We start from the raw sequence: 27,956 nt of genomic DNA on the forward strand, positions 1-27,956 counted from the left end.
TTTTTGGCTGTCAGTTTCGAGCGATATACCTTTCTTGGTGGTCTCAATAATAATTTTATTTTCTTGCTCTAATTTGTCCGTTTAAAATATTTAGGAGTGCTCATATGAAAGTGATGAATAGGCACATAATTATGTCCATCTTTATAAGATCCAAACCTAAAAAAAAAATATTCAACAGAGCAATACTATTACAACATTATTTAACCCGTACAATTAAATCATACATTTACTACCCTACTTCTGAATGTTCTAGACAATTTATTTCTGAAACAGGCCCCAACTCTATTAAATGTAAATCAGGTTCTATGAACCCTCTCCTGCTAAAGGTCTTTGAGTATACTGGAGACAATTAATTACATTGATTCTGCTCATGCTACAGGCAGTCTATAATTGGAACTCCAGATGAAAAAGCTGAGTGTTGCATTTATCTACTTAAATTCTAAGCTATGTTTTTAGTCCTAATTTCATTAGAGATACAATTTAAACACCCACAGTATCAAAACAGTCAAACCTGTTATTAATACTGTACATCTTGCTTTTGCAAATTATGATGAAAATTGTAATTTTTCATGCCAAATTTAACTATGAAAGTTTTGACAACTGACTATTATGGTAGACAGACTTGCAAAAGTAAAATGGAGTACTTATTTAAAATATCAGTGCTAAGTAATATTTAAGAGCACTGCCACTGTATTTCTAAAGAAGTACAGTTAATCAGAAAAAGTTGAATACATTCCAATAGGGTAAACAATTTCTGATTATAGGCAGACAAAAGAAATTAGGACAAGATTCTGTACTGAAGTCAACTGAGAAAAATCTGAAGGTGAATGCTAGCTGTAGGCAAGTTTCATCATGTGGAAAAGTCTGGGCAAAGCCCTGCTTAGACAGGAAGCCAGTGGCTGAGTGGTACATAAAAAGTGAGTACACTCCACTGTCAGGTCTATATAAGAAAGTAATATATTCTGCATTATGCATGTTAGGAGTAGTAAACATGGCACATTACTGGGAATTATTCTCTCTGTGGCAACATCTGTCACAAGCTTCATAGCTCTTTCACTATTAATGCTTAATACTAGAATAAGTATCTCCCTCTGTATATCTCTTCCTTATGCAATACCAGTGGAAAAATTATGGCAATTTAGAAATACGTTACTCTTTTACATTAAACCTAGTCCTGGCTTTTTCCTTCTTGACACATGCAATATACTGCCTCAGACATTCTCTTTAATTTTTGCTCCAATTATATGGTATGTTTTAAAATGCTTATGCAAAAAGTATTTAATATATATATATATATATAGTATTTGATATTTTAAGTAACAGTATATTAAGAACCTAATCTCCAAAGTGCTGAGAAACATGGGAGACCTTTCATCGTCTATCAAATGAGTCACCACACCACTTGGCAAATATCCCTATCAAACAACCTCAGAAATTGTCTGGGTGAAATGAGCATTGCAATTTATGCTGTGACACAACAGACTGATTTTCCCAGGGTACATGCCAAATCAATCGAAAAAATTGAATTACAAATCAGAAGTTCTTGACTTCTACCCTTCTGCTCAGTTGGGTACTGATCAGCGCCTCTCACTTTAGAAATAATTTTGTTCCTAGACTTCTCTTTTACAAGATGCCAGGTACATCATCCTCTTCATTTCCTATGAGACACACTGACCTGGGATTGAAATGGATGTCCTCAGGAACTTGGCTGGGATCAGTGACAATTCTGTCATTGTCAACATAGCTATCCACGTCATCTGGGATCCTAAATTTGGCCATCTGGACTTCTGAATCACTTAAACCAGCATGAGATATGCGGGCATAACCCAGCCTATCAAATATGAGAAGAGTTAGTTTGAAGAAGTAACTCACCACAATTTCACCACATTCTTAATGAACGTATCTTTTTTTCCCCCAAGAGTTATGCTTTAACTTATCAACACAATTTTCTATTTTTGTGACTCTCACCCTCCAAAAACTGAAAGTGCTCCATAAACAGGATCATAATACAGTGTCACAAGCATAAAAACTTTAAAACTGTGTTTGAGAGTATGTCTAAAAACCTTTTTTAAAATGACAGCTTTAGAATATGAGTGGAGGTATAAGCTCACCAAATTTTCACTGAAAAGATTTCAATAATCAAGAAAGAAACTCAAGCATCAATTGAATGCATAATGTGAAAAATTCAAATTGCAAATAGAGTTTCAGCTGAGTTTTTTTACTTCCCTTTTTTCTTTTTTACTCAATACTGTTAAGACATCTATCAAGTTTATGACTTGTGAACACTGCAAAATTTGCATAGTTTCTTCAAAAGAATATGAAGTCCATTCTGGTACAAACATCACCAAGAGAACGATTTATAAGCAATTTGGTATTAAAAGATATGGAGTGCACAGGTCCTGTGCCTCAATATGGGTTTACACAGTTCAAGTTTCTACTAAATCCAGCATAAAGATTGGCTGGATTAGATCAGCATTTTGCTTCAACAAACCCTGAAACATAGTTCAAAATTTGTATCTTCTGTGTCACACACAAATTAGGTCTTAGCCTTCACTTGCAAAGCCAGAGCTTTGGAAAAACGTAGCTTAATGCTACCAAAGAAGAGTAGATATGAAGGATTTTGACACAGAATGATGAAACCTGTAATAGTGTCTTTGTGAATTATATTCAGAGATACACCAGTTCTTGTGACCCTAAGATCAATGTTTCACATAATTTTGTGATAGATCCAGCTGCCCATAATAATTGTTTAGGGATATAAGACTCTTCCACAATCACTTACAAAAGATTATAAAACTGATAACCATAAAGATATTTAAGCCTACAAATAAGTTACTCACTTTAACATACCTTATTACTCCACGATACATAATATAGCTACACCATCTGTCCCGGTCTGTACTGTCAATATCCTAGAGGGATATTGAAAGGGAAAAAAATGTCAAACAAATATGGTAAGTGTTCATCTGGCTAGGCTTTTAATCAGCAACATGACTAATGTGTAAACTCACTGCAGAAAAATATTTTGCCTAAAACATTGTAATGAGGTAGAAAGAAAAAAGCTCGCTGTTAGACATGGACAAATCAGACAACTTTTTGATATCTCTTAATGCAGAGCTCATTTTTAAAAGAATCACAGAATTAGAGGCTGTCTGGAGGTCACCTACTCCTAACCTTGGTCAAAGTCACTTCAGGCAGGTTGCTCAGGGCTTTATGCAGCTAACTTTTGAATATTACCAAGGATGAAAGTTTCACAACTTCACCAGGCCCTTGTTCTAATCCTTTACAACCCTTTTTATTTCTTCTAACTGACATTGCCCTTGGGGCAGCTGCTGTCCATTGCCTCTTGTTCTTTCACTGTGTAACTCCACCTTCTCTGCAAGATAGCATGAGGTAGCTAAAGATTATATTTGAAAATGGGCATGTGTTTTCTTCTTTGTCTATATTTAAGTTACCAATTAGAAATATTAAGCTGAGTGTTTCCAATGTTTATATGTTCTCTAAAGATGCAGTATTTTTATATTACCTGCACATTTCCATTTTTTATTAATTCTGTATAGTCTCTGGATCCAGGAGCTGAAGTTATGTATCCTAGAAACACAACTTGCTTAGAGCTAGTCTTCAACAGGTTTGAAACAGCTATTGCTTGGAGTTTTCTGTCCAAGTCCTCTCTGAAAAAATGAAAAAGACTTTAAGATATATACATTTGAACTCACAATCTTTGTGCTATGACATACTAAACCACAAATCAATCTGGTACCATTTTTGTTGCTGAATATTAGAGAGTATGAAAGTTCACAGAAAGCTCATTGATTCAAAATTATCACTACATTTGATAAAAGCCACATGGTCATGGTAGATGTAATTCACATTCTCTTTCTATCCATTACAGGAATGACATTTTCTATTGCTGTTTTGTTTTTAATACTGATACCATCACTAGGAAATGTGAATGTTAGTGTTTTGCTAATCTAAGGCTTTGTCTGTGCTTGCACTTAAAATTTAACTGTTCTAGCATGATGTGGTGCATAACAAAGAACTTACACACTAAATAAATTTTATTATGGATAGATCATGGTAAATAAAGTCTTAAAGTCTGGGTCCCATAATTTATGAAATGTAACTAAAGTTACATCATCCCATTAGCATTACTTAATCACATTTGGCATGTATTTCACATCTCTTTAACAAGATTTACACAAGAGTTCCAACATGACCAAAAGTGATAGCATAAGTGAAGCCTAGTAAAATACTTCATTGGATCCCATTCCCTGTCCTTGCATTTGTCATAAAATAATGAAAAAGCTGTTATCTTTCTATAATTCTTCATGTTAATGACTTTAAAACAGGTGTGTAAATCATGTTGTCTTCTAGATTTTGACAGTCTGGGCTAACAGTGAAAACACTGACAGAGAGAGCTGATTTTGGAACCTGTAAACCCTGAAGAAGACAACAATTTAAATGCAGCTATGCTTTCTAAATAGTGGTACTTCTGACTGAAGCAACTGTATTAGGGAGAAAGAGCACACAGACAGGAGACAAATAATCCCCAAACACTTAATTAGAAGTCTGACCTAGGTATATGTGAAGTTGCATGCTCAGCTAGCTGCTCTTTCCAGAATGCACCTCTCCAGATGATGGGAACTTTTAAAAGCACAAGCATAATTATAGTCCCACACTTTAAAAATCCTATTTAAAAACAACCCTAGTTATCCAGTATTCTATAGTCTATGTCAATGTAAGCAGCAGAAGAAAAAATATTAAAAATGAGCAGTTATGTGCAATATTTAGTTAAAAATTCATTCCCCTCTAAAACACAATCTAATTTGCACTCATTTCCCATGTGTCTCCTGGTATTTTGTCTTTCATCTTTATCTCATTTCTTTGCAAGGGTATAATACAGTGTTATTTTCTTCTACATTGCCAAACAGTTTCTCAGACAGGCAAGTCTAATCATCTGTGTGAGGCAAAGAATTAAATTGTGTTCTGGAGTTAAAAATAGGGAGTGATTTCTGACAATTATATTTGTTTAATAAATGGGAAATCTATAAACAATTTGCAGGTTTGGTGCAGTTTCTACTCAGGGGAAGGAAATGGGATACAGAAAATTCCTTTGGCTTTCTGAGTAGCTTCTTTGTGTTACAATATTCTGCACCCTATCCATAAGCTTGCTGCTCCATGAACTGTAACAATTTTTTTTTTAATTCCAGACCTTACTACATAGCTACAAACATACTAGATATCCCATCAAATATAACAGAAATAACAGCTACATGGAGCATTCACAAAACTATCACTTATTAATATCCATTACACACAGGTAAAACATTGTGTAAAACAGTTTTCAAGAACTGAAATATATACCTTATTCTTTTCCATCACTTATTTGATTTATTGGTATAATATTGCTGTTCTGAATTCAGAGATCAGATTTCCTATTTCCACTTGCTTACTCTCAGAAGGACACTGATGGATATTTTTGCTGCTGTTTCAACCCTGTCCTTTCTTGGAAGTTTCAGATTTGTTATTTAAAAAAAAAAAATCCATTAATGCTGTCTATCTCTAACTGTACATATCTGCATTCATTGTGGAATGTAATACATCTACTCCACATGCAAAAAGCCAGAAGGATGCTGTCCTGGGCTGAGGTGCATCTGCAGCCCTACGATTTGTCGTGACTTTGCAGAACTGTATCTTTAAATCTCTAGTAATTCAGATGGTAGGGTCAGCTGAGTTTTGCATGACACATTCAAAAATGCTTCAAAATTTTAAACCAGTAGTTTAACCAATTTTTAACTGTCATAGTATTTCTTCAAATGTGCGTTGCTAGAATCAGTATTACAGCAGCAGATTTTAAAAAGTACGAAATAAATCCTGGAAGTTCGCAAATTACATTACATGACTTTGTACACTCTACGTAAAAATAAGTGAAATACACACTCTTCATTTCCGAAGTGAGCAACAACAAAATCAATCAGCTTCCCTGTGAAGTTGACAGTCAGGGAGATGGCAGGTGCAATCTCTCCCTCTGGAGATGGAAGGAGGTGATGAGTTGATTTTACAATTGGATATCTGGATAGTGCCATAATCCTACGTGAGGAGAGGCAAAAAGTTACATTTTGTGATTCACAAGCATCAAAGGTGTGAACTAAGCAGATAAATGTGAGCAGAAGACTAACAGTCACTGAAATAGGAAACTATAATAGCAGAATGCAAACCCTATCTAGTGGATTTTTCTTAATATACAAAGTTTCCCTCAAAATACTGCTTAAATGCATGTCTAAAAATATATTATCAAGTTAATTCCTACACTAAGAAATAACATTCCATAAATATGAAGTCTTTCACTGAGGTTTTCATGATCTGTATTTCAGACAAAACAGAATTTTGTACTACCAGAAATTAAAAGGTATTTTATTAAAAGTAGAAGTAGGTAGAAATACATCTTTAAAATTAGAGATTTCTCTTTTTTCAGGTACTGCATTTTGTATCACGTTTTCAATGTATTTCATTTTAAAAATCTCAGAGTATGACTTTTCTCTCCCATTCTGCCTCAAATAGACAGGGTCTGGATGAAGAAAGTTACTAAATGCCCCTCATATATGACAAAAATTAAACAGCCATAGCAACATTAGCAGGAAGTTCCATCTGCCACAGAGATGTGTATATACCCCTGAAAATAAAAAGCTACATTATATGCCAGTATTTTTCTAGAGGACAAAGATATTTAAAGATATGCAACGGGTAGGTGGTCAAGCATTAAGGTAAACTTAGACACACAATATCTGGTCAAACAGACATGCACCTTTCTAGTCCCATTTCCTGTTATACAGCCCAAGCTAGATATGAAGTCAAAATTTCTCATACCTCCTGGTGTGCTACATTTTCCAACTGCTATCAAATTTTTAAGTCTGAAATATAGAATTCTCATAGCCCATAACAAAATAATGTGAGAAGGGCATCAGATGCAGTACTTGGAATGCTAAACTTCCAAATCTGTAAATTAAAGGGCAGGATGCCATTCTCTACATCACCAAGATCAAAGCAGCTTATGGGGTCAGGCACCAAAATCTGATCATGTTTAGCAATGAGAAAATTCCATCCACATTGCATGGTAATGTTAGTGAATCAAAGCCTGTTGCTAATGGACAAACTTCAACAAGAGATTATAGTAATAACTATTCCAACTATTCTTTGCTTCTGTATTAGTGCAGTTTGTATTAGGCAATATATTTACATCTATTTACTGCCACTGTGCATGTAAAGGTGACTCACCCCCAAGTGTGATCTCTTGTGCTTGGACCAAAATCTGTATAAAATCCCAGTCTTTCTCCAAGCCACATGGTTGGATCATGGTTTCCAATGAATGGTTTAGAGGCATCACTCTCTATAATAGTGATAAAATCTGCTTCTACCATGGAAGGAAAAAAAAATAATATATATATATTTTCACATTTATAACTGTTATAACCTATAAATGGGACTTATAAATAACTACATAATGTCAATGATTTGATTACAGAGGGATGGACACAAGCCCTTCAGGGGTCAGTCACGGCAAATCAATGCTGGCAACAAAGTCATGCCCAAACTTTTGGCTACTGCAGGCCACACAAACTCTGATGAAGATGCACTTAGTGTCTGCTAGCCATGGCTCATCCCTGGTGCATAACCAGAGACACATGAGACTGCAGAATACAGCTGGCCTGAGCAGACCTCATGCCATTTCTAAAGCATTAGAGATACTGTGCATGCACTAATTAACAGCACAGTAGCAAGTCTACTGCTTTCAATTTGATGAACAAACACTACATAGCAGATCTGCACTTCCCTTCATCTACCCAACAGTATTGTGCTTCAAAGGGTCCTGTGCATGACACAGCTGGATGCTGTTGCCAAAATAATTATTCAGCCCAGAGCACCATTGCATCAGCCCCAAGGCAGGGTAACAGAAGGGTTTACAGCTCCAGTGAATTGCTGACCACCTGCAGCCACCTCACTTCCTCAAAGCTCTGTGGTCCCTCCCTGTTCATATGCAGAGGCAACACTGTTGAGTCAGGGATGGAAAGAAACACTCCAGTCTTCAGGTGGATCAAAAGGCTAACTTTAAAGAAAGTAGCAGGTCTTTCATAATGTGACTCACTAAGGTGATACTTGATTGGTTTCAAAGTAGAAACATCTCACACTATTGGTGCGCTATGAATAGCAACTGTGGAAAACTGTAACTATAAACAATGGTTACAGAAAGAGAGATAATTGTTTTACTTCTTTCCTCTAAAATTCCCAGGCTTAGCCTGGGAGAAATTGTCTCTGTTTTTTCTTTGACTGAACTGAGAATCTCCACACAGCGGTGTGGTTTTGCCAGGGGAACATGATAGGGTCCCCTATATTTTAACTGCAGGATACAGAGACAACTATGCAGTTCCTTGAGGAGCTGGCATCTGAGAAACACCTGCCCATGCCTGAAGGAAGCTGCCCACAGGAGGGATGAACCATTCAGAGTCAGCTTGAGCAGCAGGTCAGTACAGCTGCAGCAGTAACAAGTGCTCCAAGTGCTCCCTTCTTGCTGCAATTTTGCCCCTCTTAGAGTGCTCCCTACACAGGAAGGCAAATCAAGTCACCATTTCATCCACGACCCTTCCATAAGGAATTATGACCATCCAGCACCACAGAAGATTTTTTGCTTTTGAAATATCATATGCAGCAGTGTAAAGCATTGTCAGGAGGGAAAATGGGAGCTCAGAGTTCTTAAGGGGACTCCCAGGTTTTTCCTTCTACATCACTAGCATACATGCTGATCACAGAAATTGAAACCATTAACAAGGGTTGATGTTGGATCCCTCCAGGGCACACAGAAATTCCAGTCACAAATGCCATTATGTGTGGCATCTTCACTATTCCAACAGAGAGGTGAGCTCAAGGAATGCACACACCACACCTTCAAAGGCAACTCCTACCCTAAAGCAGATAGCCACTCTTTTCTCTATGGCCCTCAAAATCAGAAACTCTTCCTACAGGAATTTCTAGACAAACTCTGAATGCATTTACTCACAATGTTAATGTAGTATTTTATATAACAATATGCATGTAACATAAAACTCCAGAATACCATTCCCACCTATTATAAATTATTATTTATTAATTTATTTTTTGGAATTTTCTACCTTTTTCACTCACCGATTGTCTTTTTTAGAAGTGATATTTTATTAACCTAAAGAAATGCCAATGGACATAAAAAGGTAATCACTTTTTCTAATATTCATTAACTTCAACTATAGGTACCAGGAATTAATGCATTCATCAAAATTCTTAAATAAATATGCCAAGATTAAATAACCATCCAGACGTGAACTATGGAATCAGTTATGTAGAAGAATGCTCCAAATTTCAATTATTAAATGTCCTGGATGTTTTCTCATATCACCAGATAGGCAATATAGCCCAGCTCTCTGAACTTTTGGTCATGGGACAAAAGAGTGAACAGGGTCAAAATCAGTTCCTTCACTCTTCACTAACTCCTGTGTATCTCTGCCATAAAATCAAGACTTGCACAGGAGCACCTTTTCATTGCTTGGGTCTGTGAAGCCTGAGCTGCTCAGGAAAATGCTGTGGTGGACCAGAGAACAACAAATGCTGGAATGGCAGCACAGACATTTCCTAATTCCCTGAACTGCTTTAGATGCTAAACTGTCTGTCCCCTGTCTACCCTGTCTCATGGGTATTGCAGGAAAAGAGTAACACCTACAAGCACTACTGCCAATTCCTTTCAATGCCCTCTGCAGCAGCACTCATCTTGAGTCCAAATGTTTCATTTCCTATAGCTAATTTTCCAACCAAAATCCTGCCCATGAGCAACAGTTTAGACACTCTTCTTCACAGTAAAATCATGACAACCAAGCTACAATTGTATGCAAGCTATTTCCTTGTATACATTGCTGGTTCAGTGATGGAAACACACTTTTCTGTTTCTTCTCTGTATTCATTGTTAAGGGCACTTGAATTTCACACCCTTTAAGAATTATATAATGTTTCACATTTTAAAAAACCCACATAAGACTTATAAAATACTGTATTTTATCTAAAAGTATATTTACCTTTGTAAATACCACTGCATTTTATCTAAACTTTCCTTGTATACATTGTGCTGGTTCAGTGATGGAAACACACTTTTCTGTTTCTTCTCTGTATTCATTGTTAAGGGCACTTGAATTTCACACCCTTTAAGAATTATATAATGTTTCACATTTTAAAAAACCCACATAAGACTTATAAAATACTGTATTTTATCTAAAAGTATATTTACTTTGTAAATACCACTGCATTTTATCTAAAAGGATATTATTTCAATTATGCAAAGAATTTCTCTATAGACAATCACATAGGACTTATAAAACATTGTATTTTATCTAAAAGTATATTTACCTTTGTAAATACCACTGCATTTTATCTAAAGGATATTATTTCAATTATGCAAAGAATTTCTCTATAGACAAGTAACTCATCAGCAATATGAGAAGAAAAATCCAAATAAGAAATGTTTATAATATTTGTAATTTTCCCTCTGACCAGAAACTTCTTTAAAACATATTAAACAAATTACCACCTCTGCAAATGGATTTTTGACTGAAGTGATTGTATTGGAACAGTTCACAGATTGAGGAGAAAACCACTAAACACAGGTTCTTTTGTTAATGCCTCAGTTACCAAGGGGTTTACACATGTCTCTTCAGATGAATTCTCTCAAATATAAATGAAGTAGGGGAAAAAAGTTACCTGTCTGATTAAGCAAATTAGCTGATCCTTCCAAATTAGACCATCCTTCATTGTCAAATCCAAATCTAAAAGGCCAGATCATAGCAGAGAAATCTTTTTTTGGAACCTCAAAAAAATAAAAGGAAAAACATATAATAAAATTTGAATTTTTACATATTATAGCTTTGCAGTAAACAACACCAGACACATGGTGCCATAAAAGACATAAAAGAAGAGATGTTTTAACCAATACATTTTCCTAATAAAGATGTCAGAATTATGAAAGATTAAATCTGCTGTTAACAAGGGAATAAAAGTCATCATAGTTCAAATGAATTTGTACAAGTAACAGTAAAAAAATGAAGATGAAAGAGACAATGCATTTTTTCATCTTACTAAGAGGAACTAACCACATCTTGCCACACAATAAGACAAAACCTGAGTTAATTGAAAAAAAAGGCCCACCATATTAATCTGTGTGCATTTGTGAATCTAACACTGAACTCCACGACTGTTAACCATCTTGCTATTTATTACCTTTGCAATACCTATTTTCTTGCAAGATAGAAAATTGGAATCTTCACATTTTTATCCAATTTCTACACCTAGTCTAAGTCTAACCTATGTCCACTAACTTTTCAGATAGCTTCAATTCAGAGTTTTGATATAGTATAGAACCATAGAATTCCTTCACCTGGAAGAAACCTCAGGAAGTTATCTGTTCAAACTCCCCCTTCATGAGATCAGGAAGCTCACAGCATTGTACAGTTTGAATACCATTCAAATAAATTAATTTATAAAAGTAACGTTCAAATTGAACATATGAGATGTGAATCTCTGAAATTTTCAAAATATTTTTTTAGTTCATAGCACCATTATAAATCTCCAAAGACCTGGACATTTCCATTGACATGAATTTAAAAATTAAATTTTTGCATCTTCAATTATGCATTAGCTTTCCTGAAAAATTGGTTGCAAAGATTTCTTCAGCCACAATTAACACACCTAAGCTGTTACACACACATTTTACTGTATATTTGAAAGTTACCATTCTCACAAACACCCTACTCACCCCTAGGCCCAACTTCTTCTGGTAAGTTCTATAACGTAAACCCAATCCAAGCAAACCAACACCAACAAGCAGCCACAACACTTGAAATAGAAAAACACAGAAAAATGTTTTTAATTAGAGAAAAAATAATGCTATTAGTGCTGTTAAACAGGACACTTATTCAAAGGTGTGCTATTCTCAGAACAAGAAATGTGTTCATATAAGTGAAAACAGCAGATCAAAGCAGTATGCATGCAGAATGTGTGTATGTATGCAAATACACTCTCCAAAACACATGCTGAGCAGATAGAAAGTACCAAAACTCCTTGGAATAGTGATGTAAAAATTACACCTACTGAAGAATTCATTATAGTACATGGGTAAAAGGATCATGTAAACCCTTCAGTGTTTTCCTCTCCGTGTGCAAGTATGCCTCTGTAGTACACAATTTTTATCTTGTATTAATATAATGTGTGGAATAAAATTTAGTTTACTTTGCAAGCAAGTCAGAAAGATGTGGTGCCTGCCAGACTTACAGAAGGGTCATTTGTTTGACATATTCTTGGAAAGACAGTGCAGCTTCATAGAAAGCATATTCAGAGCTTTCTAATTGCTCCTGTAGCATTACAAATAACCACTGTGCACTTAAGAGCTCTCACCATTCAGCACAATATAATTTGATGATCAAAGTCCTCTGCAGTTATTTCATTGACACAGTGGCGTATGCTATCTACAATGATTTCAGTAACTCCAGTTTATTCTTTCATATATTTAAAAACATATGAAATAATTTTACTGCAAGTTTTCTGGAATGGTTTTCTGCAAAATTTAAATACATTTTATAACGGAAGATGTCAGAAAGAAGGACATGCTACTTATAGTAGCACATGTCAAGCAATTTCCTACTCTGCAAGACACAAAGGTGCTTAGAGTGGAAGATGAGAAACAGTACAAGTGTGGGTATGATGAGGAAGTACAAGAGGTACTGTTGCAATATTACAAGGCTAGCTGGGCAAGGGCTGTGCTTTGTGACAGGTAGTATTTTGAAATATTAATTTACTTTTGTGAAATGTTTCTTAGCAGTAATATTCAAACCACTTGAAATGGTGCTCATGTTGTCTCTGACGCATAAACTCTTACAGGCCACATTCTTTTGGCTCCTGAGTATACAGGGTAAAGACCTCTATAAAGATTCCAGAAACAGCTCTGAAAAACTGCGAAGCACTATTGTCTTCTTTTTCCAAATGCAGCAAAATGTACACAAATGATAAGTGATTTGATCCAAAGTCACAGAAGAAAAGATGCAGGAATTGCAATCTTCAGCATCCTGATCTCTGTAGGGTTACCATGCCCTGATGCCTAGCACATCTGAGCAAACACTTCACAGTATTATTTTTTTCCTCAAACAGTATTCCTAGAACCATGGAGAAAAGGAACTAAAAGGAACTAAAATTATACTTACATAGTTTAATATAATTTTTACTCCTTTTGAAGAATGGTTTTTGATTGCTTTTCACTTCAAAGACAGAGCTAAGGTCTTTCTTGGGTCCTGTTAGAAAGTCTACCCCAATACATAACATTATAAAACCTGTAAAAATATAAGTGATTAGTTTTTTCATAGACCTTTAACATATTAAACATTGCTCATAAACACATTTTATAAACTCCCAGCTGTTGTGTTACAACATAAAAACCTCATGGTTCCAACAACAAAGAAGATTCAAAGCAAAATGCAGTTAAATGTCATACCTAATGAGGCAATGCAGGAACTATGAGATTTATTGGCAGCACTCACAAGTAAAGACTGATCTGCAGTACAGTTACAGGGTATTATGTCAAAAAGGCAGACAAATGGCAGATAAATTATGCTAAAATCCTTCCAGGCCCTATTGATGGCTACAACGCTCAGCTGAGCCCATTGTTTTCAAAGTTTGCTGAAATTAACCTGGAAAAGAACAACTGAGCTACACCTACATATTATAGAACCTTAAAATAACAGCTTGATGAAAAAGTATACTGATGATTGCACATATCTATTATCTTTGACAATGAACTGCTCTGTCACCAAAATAAAAGTAACACATTTTTCATATAGGAACTACAAAAGCAATTGCTCAACACTTTGTTATAAAACAGGGCAAGCAGGTTGGAAGGTCAATTTAACATGGCAGCAACTTGTATTCTGGAGCTCAGAGCCAACAGAAATCTGCTTTGTGAGAGCAGAAAACTAAACACACCTACAGATACATTTTAAAAGCAACTTCAGTGCACAAACTGTTGCAATGTATGGAAACAGGAGCTTTTCAGTAAGTGGTTCAGACTAATAGTACAAGGTCTCTTCCAATCCCTAATGAGATAAAGAATCCAATTATTTTCAAAAAAAGCATGGGAGGATAATGAACTGGATAAGAGCTCTGCTGGAGAAGATATATGCCCTTAATATCTTTGTGGCATAGTTAATTAATTATAGAAGCCATATTTTACTTCAGGGTAATAGCTAACTATTACTCAGTATTTTTTAATTTCCCTTACTTGTTACATTAGCTGTAGTGAAAGTTTGCAAAGCAGGACACTGGGTCTAGAACAATGAAGGGGAACATACAAAACCTTTCTCAAAGTGTGACTGATTCACAGCCATTAAAGTTGATGGAGATCAGGAATCTGACCCCTCAGCATTATATCACATCACAGTGAAGTAGCACAGAAGTTTTGAATTTAATGATCTTACTTTCATTGTCACTTTTCGTGGTGCAGTTCCCTACCCAAACTGCAGCAAGAGAAAGGCAGGATATTGGACAGGAGAAGAAAGCAAGAAATAGCACTTGCACCTGGAAGAAACCAGAAGAAAACGAGCAGTTTGCCAGAAAGCCAAGCTGTAAAAGCACAGCAACAAATAAACAGTCTCATTGTATAATCTTTCTTAAGGTATGAGATGGCATAAAAAATATAGAAATTGCATTCCCAGATGGAAGTTAAACTCATGAAGTGCCATCAGCTGAGATGTGTTCCATTTATAGTTTTCTTTGCCAAAGAGAAAATTAGGGCAATCTCTCTGTTACTACCAAGTGGTCACACCAAGTAAATTAATCAAAGTGTGCATTTCAAAGGAAGTAATGGAGAGGAATTTTGAATAAAATATTTATTTTGTGAAAGCATTACTCAGGAAAGCATTTGACACTTCTCTACCACATGTTTTCTTCATATAATTTTAAAAAATTAAATTTAATTACCTAAGATAACTGTTTCTAAAGACTCCTCAGAGTGCTTTCAGAACAAAGAAAGTAATGCAATAATGGAATTAAATTCTTGTAAAACATAATGAACTCAAATCCCTCATGTGAATGCTGTAATATAAGAAACACACATGAAGAGTAAGAAATTGGGGTGGCACAAAGTAGTTGCAAAGACATTTATGAAATCTAAAACCTTTGCAGCAACAAGTTAAGCACAGTCTTCATTAATCCTATCCAAATAAAATATACTAATGCGTCACATTTTAAAAAATGTCCCACATAATGAGCCCAAGACAATGTTTGGCATTGTTCAAATGCAGTTAGTGAAATATGCCATTTAAACATGTTAGTACCTATTGCAAAAATATTTCTGGAGACAAAACCAGGAAGGGTTGGTTTCCTTTCCACCTCTCCACCCTCATCAAGTCATCATTTTGCTAAAGCCTTTATATGTGCTCAACTCAGTTTTTCCTGATTTGCAAATACCTGACAATTCCTTTTCTGCCTGTCCTGTTCACGTGTTTCTCATGCTACAGGCTCATCTGAAATCCCTCAAACATGCTGGTGTGTCCACAAAACACAAGGTAGAGCCACAAGGGAAAGAAGGTCAGGTCTCCAATGTAGACTAGCTAGATCAGCAGGATGCTGCACTTTGCTCTGCAGAGCAAGGTTAAATAATGCACTGAATTACATTACAGTCCCAGCAGCTGTTACCTGAGGCACTGCTACCTTAGGTAGCCAGCATATTTGTGCATTCACACCCTGGATTGCAGCCATATTTTTAGGGTGACTGGATAACAGATCTCTTCCTCCACTGCGTACTTTAGTTATCACACATTTTTCCACTTCATCATTTCTCCTTAACTGAATTCCATTTCCTGTCCACATTTTAGACTATTTCTAACAGTAAAGAAACAAGCAGAATATTTTTTGCATGTCTCATTAATTTTTGCACTGAAACTCTTACCACAGTAAGTAATTAAATAGTAACCAAGCACTTGAAAAGACTCTTTATACACTAGATACATTTCACATCTGTCTGAAGCTAAAGCAAGCATATTTGTATTTGTTCATTATCACAAATGTACCTAGAAGAAGATGGGAGCTTTCTCTAATGTAAACTCCTCCAGGTACAAATTTATAAGCTGTACACCATACACAGAAGAATAACTCAAGAACGTAGGCAAGCATGGCTGTGCTCATGGCTTTCCCAGGATGCAGACAGCTAACAAAGCGTGCAGCTAGTGGAGGCCACACACACATAGTAAAGATACCAAGAATGTTGCCTGCAACAGCAGCACTCCAGGTATGCAAATAAAGGAGACCAGCTGCAGATGCCAAACCTGTGAAGGGATAGAAAAGAAAAGAAAAGTCTCAGTCAGGTGTCTTACCCACCACACTCATTTTCATGTTTTGGCTAGTGAAAAAATAGTCTGGGAAATATAATTGTGCTTTCCAGCCTTAAAAGCTGCATCTCTACAAGGACAGGTACTACCAGTAGCCAAAGACAATATTTTATTTTTCCCAATATCTCATTTTTTTTAAACATTGCCTATTCAGTTGAAAACAGTACAGCAAAAAAGAGGGCAGAGAAACATCACCAAGAGCCAAAACCAGTTTTTTCTTACAGAGTTCTTTAGCACAACAGAGGAGTGATGCAGCTCTTAAGAGAGTAACAGGTCTGTCAGTTATGAATCTCTTTAATCGTAATACAGAAAGAATCAAATAGATTTATATGAAGGGAAAACATAATTTTCTGATCTTTCCCTGTAGATAACCATAGGATGGGCAAGACAGCAACTATTAATTTTTTATTAACTGCAAGATCCTTGAGTTACCATGCTATTTTTGATTTGGAGATTTGACTCTAAACAGAACATTAACAACCACAGAGCCTCTCTATAACAGGACAACTTCATTTTAAAACATTATTGTAGATATGAATATTTACTGTCACACCATGACAGCAAATATATAGAAACACTTTTAATATTTAACTTTAATACATCAAGGTTCTGAGCATTTTAGAATACAATGCTTGAATCAACTAAAGAACCTTTCTGTGCCTGTTTTAAATAAGCAAGGTATGTGCATCACAAATCAAATGTTCATGCTTACGTTACAATCTGCACGCACATTTCTTAACACTAAAACCTGCCTGTTCATACTATTTTACTGCCTGAAGAACTTGGCAAGTAAAGACACAGGAGGCAAGCTTGTCTCCAGGGAGACTGCTTGTTAAATTACAAGTTATTTTGCCTCCTGAAAGGCTTGTGTCCTCTCAACCCCATAACCCTGGATGTGGCCTTATCACAGAATCACTAAGGTTGGAAAAGACGTTTAAGATCACCAAGTCCAACTGTTACACAATGCAGGTGGTCAGAACTGAGACGCTGCTCAAGGGAACAGAACCTTAACAGGGATTCTGAAGACAATAACTCTGCTCTGCAATGGCCTGGAGATTTGGCCTGTAGCCCTCAGTCAACTGGTGCCATATGTGTACTACAGTCAGTGGCAAGAGACAAGGAGGCTTTGATTAGCCACGCTCTTCTGAGATGTGGTGTCTGGTTAGAGGACTTGAGTAAAGGGAATAAGGTAACAGACAAAAGTTCTGCTCAGGATTTGCACCTACCTATAAGAAACAAGGCAAAACTGATGATAGAAGACCAGCTCCAAAATGAAAGCATCAGTCCATGAGCAAGGCCCAACAGAACTGTACCTCTGATACAACAATAAGGAAAAAGAAAACATGCACTAATGTGATTTTAAAAACACCTGATATTAAAAAAAGAACTTCTAGATATACAGACAAGGGTCCTTGGTAATATATTTTAATTATTTTACTTTAAACAAAGCAAAATTTTGTTCACACCCAGCTACATTTTCTTCCCTTTATTGAATGTAAAAAACATCCAGTTGAAAATAATGGCAATTTATTGTAATGTATAACTCACACCCAACTACATTTTCTTCCCTTTATTGGATGTAAAAAAACATCCAGTTGAAAATAATGGCAATTTACTGTAATGTATAAGGGAGCTGTGTTCAGCAGCAAAAGCAGTCCACTGAAATCTTGGTACAAAAGGCAAAAGCAACTCAAGGCAAACAAAAGGGAAGAATCTACCCCAAACAGAAGTATTTTCTTCATGTCAAATAAGGAATCCTAAAGTATCTAACACTGCTCTCAGTTTTGGGGAGCTCTTTCGTATACCAATTCCAGAATACAAACTCTGTCAACTGCCATCACATGTAGTTTACTCAGAATAAGTAATTTGTTTTCTTTCTAGATTTTGGAACCTGAATGAACTACACACAGCACTAAGACTACATCCTTACTAAACAAAACTTCTACTGAAGTATATATTTTAATAGTGCACACAGTTTATTTATATTTTGTGCATGTGTCTCTGACCATCTCCTCTCTGAAGCCAACTGCTAGACTAATTTACTGCTTATTATAGATGCACTGCATTCATAAGTCCTTGAACCTCAGTCCTAATCTAAAAATTGTTTTGAAATTTTAGTGCTGAAATACTAAGATTTTAGTCCTGAAATAAAAATAATTCTGTATTAGAAAATTTTATGGTCTGGGCAAAATGCTTACTGATATCTCAAAGGGAAGAATGAATCCTCTGTATTAAGTACCTTGTACCCACTTTTTTCTGTCTTATACGATCATCAGGTTGAGTTTTAATTTGTCACCCACTACAGCACTGGATTTTCATTACAATTTTGTAATCATCATCATGCACTTACCCATATGGATTAGGGTCTGGACCTGTATGTGGATGTCCACTTACTGCCCATCTGGAAATTAAGGAAACCTCCCCAAATATCCACACAGTGAGGAACATGAGGCTGCCAAAAGCAATCCCTGATAAAAACCAGTGAGGATGGGAAGCAGCCTCTCTAATCACATTACCAGTTTTGTTTGTTTCTTGTTTCCTCTTGTCTCCACCTAGAATAAGAATAGAAATACAGCTAAGCAAACTGTCAAATCCTATTAGCAAGTGTTACTGAGAAAAAGAAATAGCCAAAATCACAAATTTACTAGAATAAATTGCATGCACAAAAGCTAATTTATCTGATTAGGATTGTGTTATAAGAAATGGATGATAAAAAAAAATCTTTACTAAAAACTCGAGGTCTGTCAAGAAAATATACTCACCATAAGTGAGTATATTTGGCCAAAAATGCCACCTGGACATCTGATTATTTTCTATAATAAAGTTTAAATGTTTAAATTAGCTTTGAAAATCAGCAGAAAAGTTATTAGAATTTGTTCAGAGGCTTCTGTTCTCTGAAACCCTAAACTCTGATAAGAACAAAACCTGACACTTCCAAATAAGCCAGAAATAAACTCCCTTCCTTCTCCTTTTTTTCCATGTGCTTTAGAATCTCTCTCATCTAAGGAGAAAGCAACACCTTTAATTGTGTAGACATATCATTTTGTCACCCACAAACAAGACAGATTTCCTTCCTAATCTCCTGCAGCAGATTCCCTTTCTAAATTCTGCTGAAAGCTCAGGCTTTAGATCATGTAATGCAAGCTTACAGACAATATGCATGATGCTAATTTATACCCACTTACACATAGATAAGGTTTTATCTTTCAATTAATTCGTTAAGGTTATACTGAGAAGGAAGGATATTCTGAGGATTTAACATGAGCTGCCTTAACTAACCAATCCAGCCTTGCTGTCTTCCTTGGCAATATCACCTCCACAGTTTAGCCTATGTCAGCCCCCACTACTGTGTACTCTGTGCAAACACTTCAAGAACTTAGGCAAAGTTTAACTGGGACAACTTGTCCACTCCAATTCTTTCCCTTTATTTTCACATATCAGCTGTTCCCCAACTATGTCTTCTCTTCTCTGTTAAAAGATATGCACTGGCAGGGAAACAAAAAGTGCAAACTGAATTAACAAAACAAAAACACCACAAATGTTTCATGCTGGAAAGACAATAATCCATTCTGGTTTTATTGGTCTATCTTATGCCTTTGTTTGTGTTACTGTCATATTCTTGGCACTGCAATAAGGAAAAAGAGGCAGTTCTGGCACCAACTTATTACCACTTGTATGAATTGTGATACCAGTTCTACCATATTATGGGCAGGTGGAAGTACCTCACGACTTCTAAAACCTGCAATGCTCATGGAGCAGGTCTGAAACCAGACTGTGTTGGGGTGAAAAAATCAAAGAATCAAAACCCTGTGACACTTAGCTAGGTATACTTTAGGCTCTTTTCATAACCACCATCTTTGCTGTAATATACTTACCTGAATGGATTTGCTCCACTGCTGCTACAAAACCAATTGTCAGTATGACAGTATTGGCAACCCAGGAGCTCCAGACTGGATTAAGTGATGTGTACCAGATACGAAGAACAAGGAGCATTATCTTGCCTAGAATGAAGCCCCATATTCTGAGGAACCTGTAAGAATCAGTTCTTGAAACAGTGAGACATTTGGGGGATTAAAAAAAAACAAAAAAACCAAAACAACAGCTTTTAATATAAAGAAACATCAGTTAAATTCCATCAGTATAAGAAAATACCTTTGTAAACTGTTTCCTGACCACCATGTTACTGTTTGAACCAGCAATGAAGAAGAAACACCAGCAGCCAAGATGAGCAGTCTAATTGAAGCATTTGGTGCATGGTATGATGCTAAGCTTCCTACAAACAAATACACACACACAGAGGGTACTTTAATGATCAATAGAGACTTGGTAATAAGGATTTCCTGTGCATTAGTTCAACATTGTCTGTAATTTGAACAGCTACACCACTTATCTGAAAACACATGACACTACACATTTTTAAACAAGCCAAAGAAATGCAGGTATGCATAGAAACTGGGTATACATGACTTCATATCAGTTATAATTTTCAAGGAAAAAAATTATAGGCAGCAATTATCCAACAGTATGAGTGATTGCCTTTATTTAAGTATTTTTGGTGATGGATTCCATAGAGAGGATATATGAATAAGATATCTAAGCATATACAGATATTCTTCAACCATGCACTTAGATAACTCAAAAGCCATAAAGTTCTATGTACTGTGACTGTTCCTTTCTAAAAAGGATATGGCTTTTGCTGCAGTAGACTTACAAAAGTAAGCACACTGTGGCAAAAGCCATGTTCTTTATTAGACAGGAGCAGTCACCATACATAGCACAGGGATTAATAATCAACTGCCTCAGTAGGGGTGAACAAGGCTTTCTCTGGCTCAGTATCTGGTCTCAGAAGTGGTCAGAACCAGCTTGTGCCATTTTATTACTGAGAACTACCACTTTCCCACCACTTGAGAGAGCTTGTGCACACACCTTTGCCATTTCCCAGGGCACAGCGACCCCACATTACCAGCAGTTTTAAACTCTGCTCACAGGTTTCCAATTCAAGTGACAATGGACCACATATGTTTTCGTAACCTCAGTCAGTGTGGCAAATTCTGGCCCAGGACCAGTGACAAACAGCAGGAGAAGCAGCAACACTGTTATGATATCAGCCATTTGCTAAGTGAGTATGAGTCAAACTTGAAGAGATGTTAAGCAAGTAATGTCAGAAATGGCGCTGCAGATTCTGGCAAGTCGTGCGAGGGATCCTCCAACTGTTTACCTGCTCGTTCTGCTCACAGTAACAGATGCAAAGCTTAGAGCCAAGACAGTAAACAAGACCAATGTGCAGTGAAGGTGTACTTGCATGAACTTCAACAGAGGTTTCATGTACAGCACACACAGATTTCTGTCACTAAATTGTGCTGGCAATCCATAAACTTGCCTCCTCAAATATTTCATCATGTGTGCTACCCTGATTAAAGGTAGCAGGGGTTTGCCAAGTCAGAGCAGACACACCTTTAGTTGCTGGGCAAGTACACCCAAGACTTAAATATATCTATCCAAGCACCCAAATTTAACTTAAGTAGTCTGAAGACACAGATGCAAATAGACACTACCACAGGGTACTTTGCTGTTGTTTGTTTGTTTTCAAATAGAACACAAAATCAAGTAGCATGAAAGGATACAGAAATTAGAAGTTGCAGGGAAAAGAAAGCCTCCTGAAAAGGCAGAAAGAAACAGAACAGGAATATTCTGGTCTTAGCTAAGCATGACAAATTTTCTTATTTTTTGATTGTGAAATTGAAGACTGAGTAGAATGGGGTGGAGCACACATGGAGTAGATTGTTCTGCCTGACAATTCAACAAGTCCCAGAGGAAGGCCATGGCCTTTTTGAGAAGGAAAAATGATCAAAAAGAGAATGAATAAAATTGTCTCAGTATGAAGGAGCAAAAACACAGGAAGAACTGAGAAACAGGAGAATCAGCAACACATAAAAGATCATCATAGGTCTGTCACTGCTGTTTATTTAGTGAACAAAAATTACACATTTCTAAGTGATTTCCATCTCTTTTGGTAAAGTGAACTAGTAAACACAGCAAGGTGATCTGAAGGATCAACCTTAAATAAACATGGCAAATTTTATGTTAGTGTCACATCTGAAGGAAGGTAAGGTGCAATTTTAAATGCTTATACTCACTCCTACTTTCTAAACTAGAAGATCTTGCAGAAGGCAACACATGAGGCACTGCTGCAAGAAGCTGAAGACTCTGCCCACTGAGAAGCTTATTACAAATCAACAAGACAAGTACTAAGCAACACATGAGGCACTGCTGCTTAGAAGCTGAACATTCTGCCCACTGAGAAGCTTATTACAAATCAACAAGACAAGTACTAGGATGGATATAATGGAAATAACAGGAAAAGAAAAGAACATGGTAAGACTATTCTTCATAACAATCAATGACACCAACAAACTGCTCAGTTCTGGTAAATTTCTAGAGAGAAAGAACAAGAATTAATTTTTAAAAAAATATGCAGGGAAAGTAATTCTAACAGCAAAAGAGAAAAACTATAAGGAAAGTGATTATCTGTCTATCATCTTATATTGACAAATGAGAAGCTAGGATCTGCTGCTTCTGAAACACATCACTCAGCAGCAGCATTTTCACCTCTACTCAGGATGGAGACCCTTGTCTCCTCCGAGTCCATCGGAGGCAAACTCTCACTTCTGAACGTGGCCGTAGCTGCCAAACCTTCCCCCAAAAAACTTTCAAAGAATCAACAAGAGCTAAGATTTGCACCAGTTAGCTGAAGACCAAAGTGAGAATCCCAGCAAATCTTGGTTTAAGGAGGAGCCTGTGGAATGGGAAATGGGGCATCTATTTCCTGAGTTTATTTCATATTTAGGATGAGCCTATAACCCCTCTACAGGCATGCAGACAGATAGATTTCATTTTAAAAATACATTCTTAGAAGAAAAAACTGCCTCCAAAACTAAAAAGAATGTTCCACTCATAGAAACTAGCTCCAAGTGGTTCTGTAATGCCTCATCCCTACCCATTGTCACAATTCAAAGAACACCTGCTCTGCTGATATTTGAGTGACACTGAAAATACCTTTCCTATTGCACATCACTCTTGTTAAATTAAAAGCTACTAGAAATAAAAGTGAAATTATATTTTTCTGTATTTATGCAATACAATGGCTACAAAAAATATTTCTCTGACTGTAGCTAAAAGCTTGAGAGAAAAAAATGAAACCAGCAAAACATGAGTATGGGGAGAGTGAGGACTTCTTATTTCTGTCTCTTTTTGTAATAGTCTGAATTTTAAGGCAATTTGGAATGTTTGTTCTTATGCATTGATACCAGAACAGAATCTATAACTCACTGCATTGAGTACTTACCAACCATAGTCAATCTCAGAAAGGCTAGGACATACTCATTTTTAGCCAACCTCCAAAAAGGGCCAATTGTCAAGAATATTGGGGAAAAGAAGGCAACAGCAAAAACTTCTAGGCCTGTGAGTGCCAGCGTCTGAAGAGGGAAGTAGTAGATCATTGGTGGCAGTGCATGGTAAAGAGACCAAGAAATGTAACCTAAAACAAGAACAAACCAAAAAGAGAAAACCCCATCACGTATTTTCAACAACAAGATTTCCTGGAGATTACTTAAAAGGCACCATTTTATACTTTCACATACAGACTGTCAAATGTATTTGAAAGCAGTTCAAGCAACAACAGCCACCTTCTTTGAAGAAATGTTTGTTATTTCAAGTTAAACAAATGCATTTTACAAGGAAATGGAATTATGAGAATAAAACAGCTCTTCCCCCACTCAGACCGCAGTTCCTACGTTGAACCTCAGTGAAGTGCTCAACTTCGGAAAGGACTGGTGCTCAGAGGGCTGGCGGCTTAAATAACAGCCCACCCTCAGTCTCAGGGCTACTCAAAGGTAGACTGGTGACTAAAGGAATTATTCTAGTAAATCGGTGGGCTGTTCTCCCCTGGAGACACCTTGTCCGGGCACAGCAGCACTGCGCTGTGAGTTTCCCGGCTTTGCAGCAGATGCAGCGAGCAGACACTGCGGGTGCTGGCCCTGGCGACCTCCCTCGGCGCCCTGCCTCGAGCCGGGCAGCAGCACCGCCTCTGCAACACCTGCACAAGCACCGGCCCGACACAGCAGCAGGAAATTCTAGGCTGGTCCAAGAGACAAAAAGCATTCCAGCAGTAGAGGAGAAAAAGAACCCGAGGAAGAGCGCTCAGGTGTGAGCACTATTTACTGGTTCCAGAGGGGAGCTGTTCATCGGCGGCTCGCCTGCAGGCACGGCGAGCCCCGCTGCGCCCTGCCGGGGCTGCCCTGCTCCGGCCGGCCCCGGCTCAGCCCCCGCTGCCCGCAGCGCGGCCCCGAGCCCCCAGCCCCTTCGGGCGGCATCGCCGCCACCTACCCAGGAGACTCTCCGAGAGAACGGCCTTCCACAGGGGGGACATCGCCGCTCGGCGGGGGCTGAGTCCCGCTGCCGAGTGCCCGGCAGGGCGCGGCGCCGCCCGTCCCGCCTCACGGAGCCGCGTCCCCGCGGGGGCGGGCGGCCCGCACGGCCGGACCGCACTGAACGGCCCGCGCATCTCGCCCCGCCACTCACGTGCCAGCGGTTTGTCCCCTGAGCAGTCACGGCAGCCAGAAAGATAAAAGTGAGAGGTTGTCATAGCACAAGCTGGCGGGGAAAAGAGGAGCTAACCCACCTGGCAGCTTGTACAAACACATGGCTGACTACGCCGGGTTCGGGATGTCCGAATTAGTACTGTGCTCACCTTTGTGAAATGTGTGTTTTTCTATAGCAGAGTAAGGACTTCTGATAAGCAATGCTATCTACAAAAAGCACCAAAAGAAGCGTTTCGTTTGCTGAGATTCCTGAGTAACCACGTTTGTTAATTTTAGAAAAAAATCATGAGTTAAATCTAGCCAGCTGTGATCAGAGCTGCCAAGCTCTGGCAAAAAGATTACATAAGCAAAATCTCAATTTTAGAATTTTTGGGGGGGGCATGAAAAGTAAAATTTTAATTATAAGTTAAGAACTAAGAAGTCCTTTTGCTCTTGGAATATACCATCATCTTAAATTTTAATAATCTGCATACAGCATCCTATATAACCACCATCTGTACCTTCTCATTTGTGTTAAAAAGACTGTTCCATTCTAAATAAACCTTACGGTACACATTTTCTTTCCCCAGTTTGTGACACTCTAAATCCATAGGAGTAGTAGACTATAAATACCTAACATCTATATCATCTATTATTAGCAATAAAGTCTGGTCTAGACATTTGAGAGGACACAGTACTAAACTAAATTTTGCCCTAGAAGTCTCAAAGTCAAGTTATTCATTTACCCTGCAGTATGATGGGGTTTGGCTATTACAAAAACACTGTTGAATTTTGGCTGCTATTTGAAAATGTGTTTTTAAAAATGGAAATATGTTTTAAATGTCCAGAAAAGAATTAAAGTATTTTGATGGAAAAGTTGACCTCAGTAGGCAAGGAAGAATGAGACTCATAAATTTAATGAGCTTCTCTGTTTTCTCCAAGTTCCATGCCATTAAAGGCATCTTTCTTTTTCTTCATTAAAGAAAAGTCATACCAGAATAGTCACCAAGCTCACTTATCACTGGATATCAGAATTACGTGAGTGATGACACCATTTCATCTCGCTGTGGTGATGCAAATGGAAGATGAGATCTTTGGCCAGAATAAATGCAGAACATGGCTGCTTTTGGAGCTGCGTAGCGGGAGCGTGAGGCACACAGCATGTATTCAGCCAATAAATACTCAAAAAAATTTTGCAACCCTTTTTATAATTACAGTATCTTGCTTCATGGTTCAGAGGTGGAGTTCCAGTAAAACAAGACATGACTGGAATTGTGAACCTGATATGCTTGTGTGGCTTCTATTAAACTCATAATGCAATGAAAACAATGCAAATCCTGACAAATTTACCAATTGTATTCTGGGTACTCTCTCTGACATTCTTAGGAACTATTAACTTTGGTCTCACTTGGCACAAAGTTACACTCTGTTGCTCTCAGTAGTGCTGATATATGCATGAGCATCAGAGCAAAAGAGGAGAGAATTTTCAGGTGCCATGTCTTAAATACAAAAATCCATGCTTGTAAGGCGCTTAGTCACACATATATGTGTAGTAATGGCTTTCACTACATTTTTTTTATTATTATTCCTGGAGTACCACAGGTGTACATGACAAAAAATATAGCAAAAGCATTTGATCTTTAATGGTTTGACATCATTGTATTCTGTAAAGTCAAGAAAACACTACAGTAGGAGCTTCCACTCACAGAACAAGAAGCATTTTCATTCTACAGTAATATTTAAGGCACCCTACCCCAAGGCAGACATAAAAAGTTATCTGAATTTAACAGCCCCATAATTACATTGGTTGACAGGGGTAAGCTGTTCTAAAGCTAGCGATTGTAAAAAACACTGCTTTATTTGTGTTCAAACTGTAATAGAAGTATGTTTTGAAACCCAAGGAAACACATGGCACTTAAAAGAACTTTCAGACCCCCGTGAGAAACTGTCCTTACATATTGCCTGAGATGCCTGAAATGAGCATGATGAAGAAGCAGAAGTAAGTGCCAGAGAAATGGGGGGGGGAAAGCATGAAAGTATGAGGACAGATTAGGATTAAAACCACAGCTCTGAACAAAGCAGGAGTGGGTGAGTTTACAGTTAGGCACTTGTCACAATCTCATGGGAAACACAAACACATGCAGGTCCCTGCAAGCACTTTACTGGGCTCTTCACACTGAGAAGGGGAAATCCTGTATCTTAAACATTTCATAATTACCAACTATTCACTTCTCAAAGACAGCCCAGGCCAAGTATAAAATAGAAGTACATCCAAGAATCAGCCAAGACACAGAAAACTTACATGATTCCTTGCAAGTAGCGAGGACAGTTTAATGTTTTACTCAGAAGTATGTTGACTGTTTCCTGCTGTGGCTTTTCATGCCTTTTCATTTGCTCTTAACTCCTACTCCCATCAGCATGAGAACAATGCCCTGTCGTGTAATTCTTACTTGGTTTTCCATGCTCTGTTATGGTTACTAAGCAAGGGGATGGAGCTTTGTTTCACAGGGAATTTTCAAGCAATGAACAGGATTTGATTTTGTAACAGACAGACAAACCATGTTTAACAAGTGGTAATAGTTCCTCCTGCTGGCATGCACTGCATACATACGTGGAGTGTTTCTGTTAAATATCACTCCAGAAAGGCTTTGCCTTGGTGACTGTGGTGGACCTCAGGACCCTGGCAACCCTTCAGTGTTTTCTAAGAGGTTCTTCTCTCAAGCAGCCAGAGCCTGTAAACCTTCCCAGAGTTTGTGAAATCTCAGTCCCTGATCTGCCTCCACTCTGACAACAGATAATTCCTCAGCCAAACATTCAACTCCATATTGGTCGTTTTATTTTTGGTATCCATTGGGGTTTATTTCTTTGATGTGTAAAGTTTGTTTTGTTCCAGGAGTGGTAAGAATTTCTTTTGCTTTGTCTTTACTCTTCCAAA

At 37.4% G+C, this 27,956-nt stretch overlaps 1 protein-coding gene across 4 annotated transcripts; it reads right to left on the minus strand.

Annotated features, from left to right (window-relative positions):
- CWH43 (cell wall biogenesis 43 C-terminal homolog) lies at positions 1-27,444 on the minus strand. Of its 4 annotated transcripts, none has more exons than XM_039699105.1 (16): positions 27,324-27,444; positions 23,788-23,979; positions 20,595-20,715; positions 20,318-20,472; positions 18,793-18,994; positions 17,669-17,757; positions 16,125-16,379; positions 13,266-13,391; positions 11,825-11,904; positions 10,774-10,879; positions 7,276-7,411; positions 5,941-6,090; positions 3,527-3,671; positions 2,851-2,912; positions 1,676-1,831; positions 1-156 (listed from the first exon to the last, which is right to left on the minus strand). In XM_039699105.1, exons 2-16 carry the CDS (start codon positions 23,939-23,941, stop codon positions 69-71), a joined length of 2,025 nt encoding a protein of 674 aa, XP_039555039.1. In that variant the 5' UTR covers positions 23,942-23,979; positions 27,324-27,444; the 3' UTR covers positions 1-68. The 4 variants fall into 4 exon arrangements, with proteins under 4 accessions (XP_039555039.1, XP_039555040.1, XP_039555038.1 ...); XM_039699106.1 differs by lacking the exon at positions 27,324-27,444 and adding an exon at positions 24,828-24,949 and having other exon boundaries at positions 16,311-16,379; XM_039699104.1 differs by lacking the exon at positions 27,324-27,444 and adding an exon at positions 24,828-24,949.
- Positions 27,445-27,956: the final 512 nt, after the last annotated feature.

This window comes from Passer montanus, unplaced genomic scaffold (assembly GCF_014805655.1).
Source record: "Passer montanus isolate IOZ18808 unplaced genomic scaffold, ASM1480565v1 scaffold13, whole genome shotgun sequence".
Taxonomy (NCBI): Eukaryota; Metazoa; Chordata; class Aves; order Passeriformes; family Passeridae; genus Passer; species Passer montanus.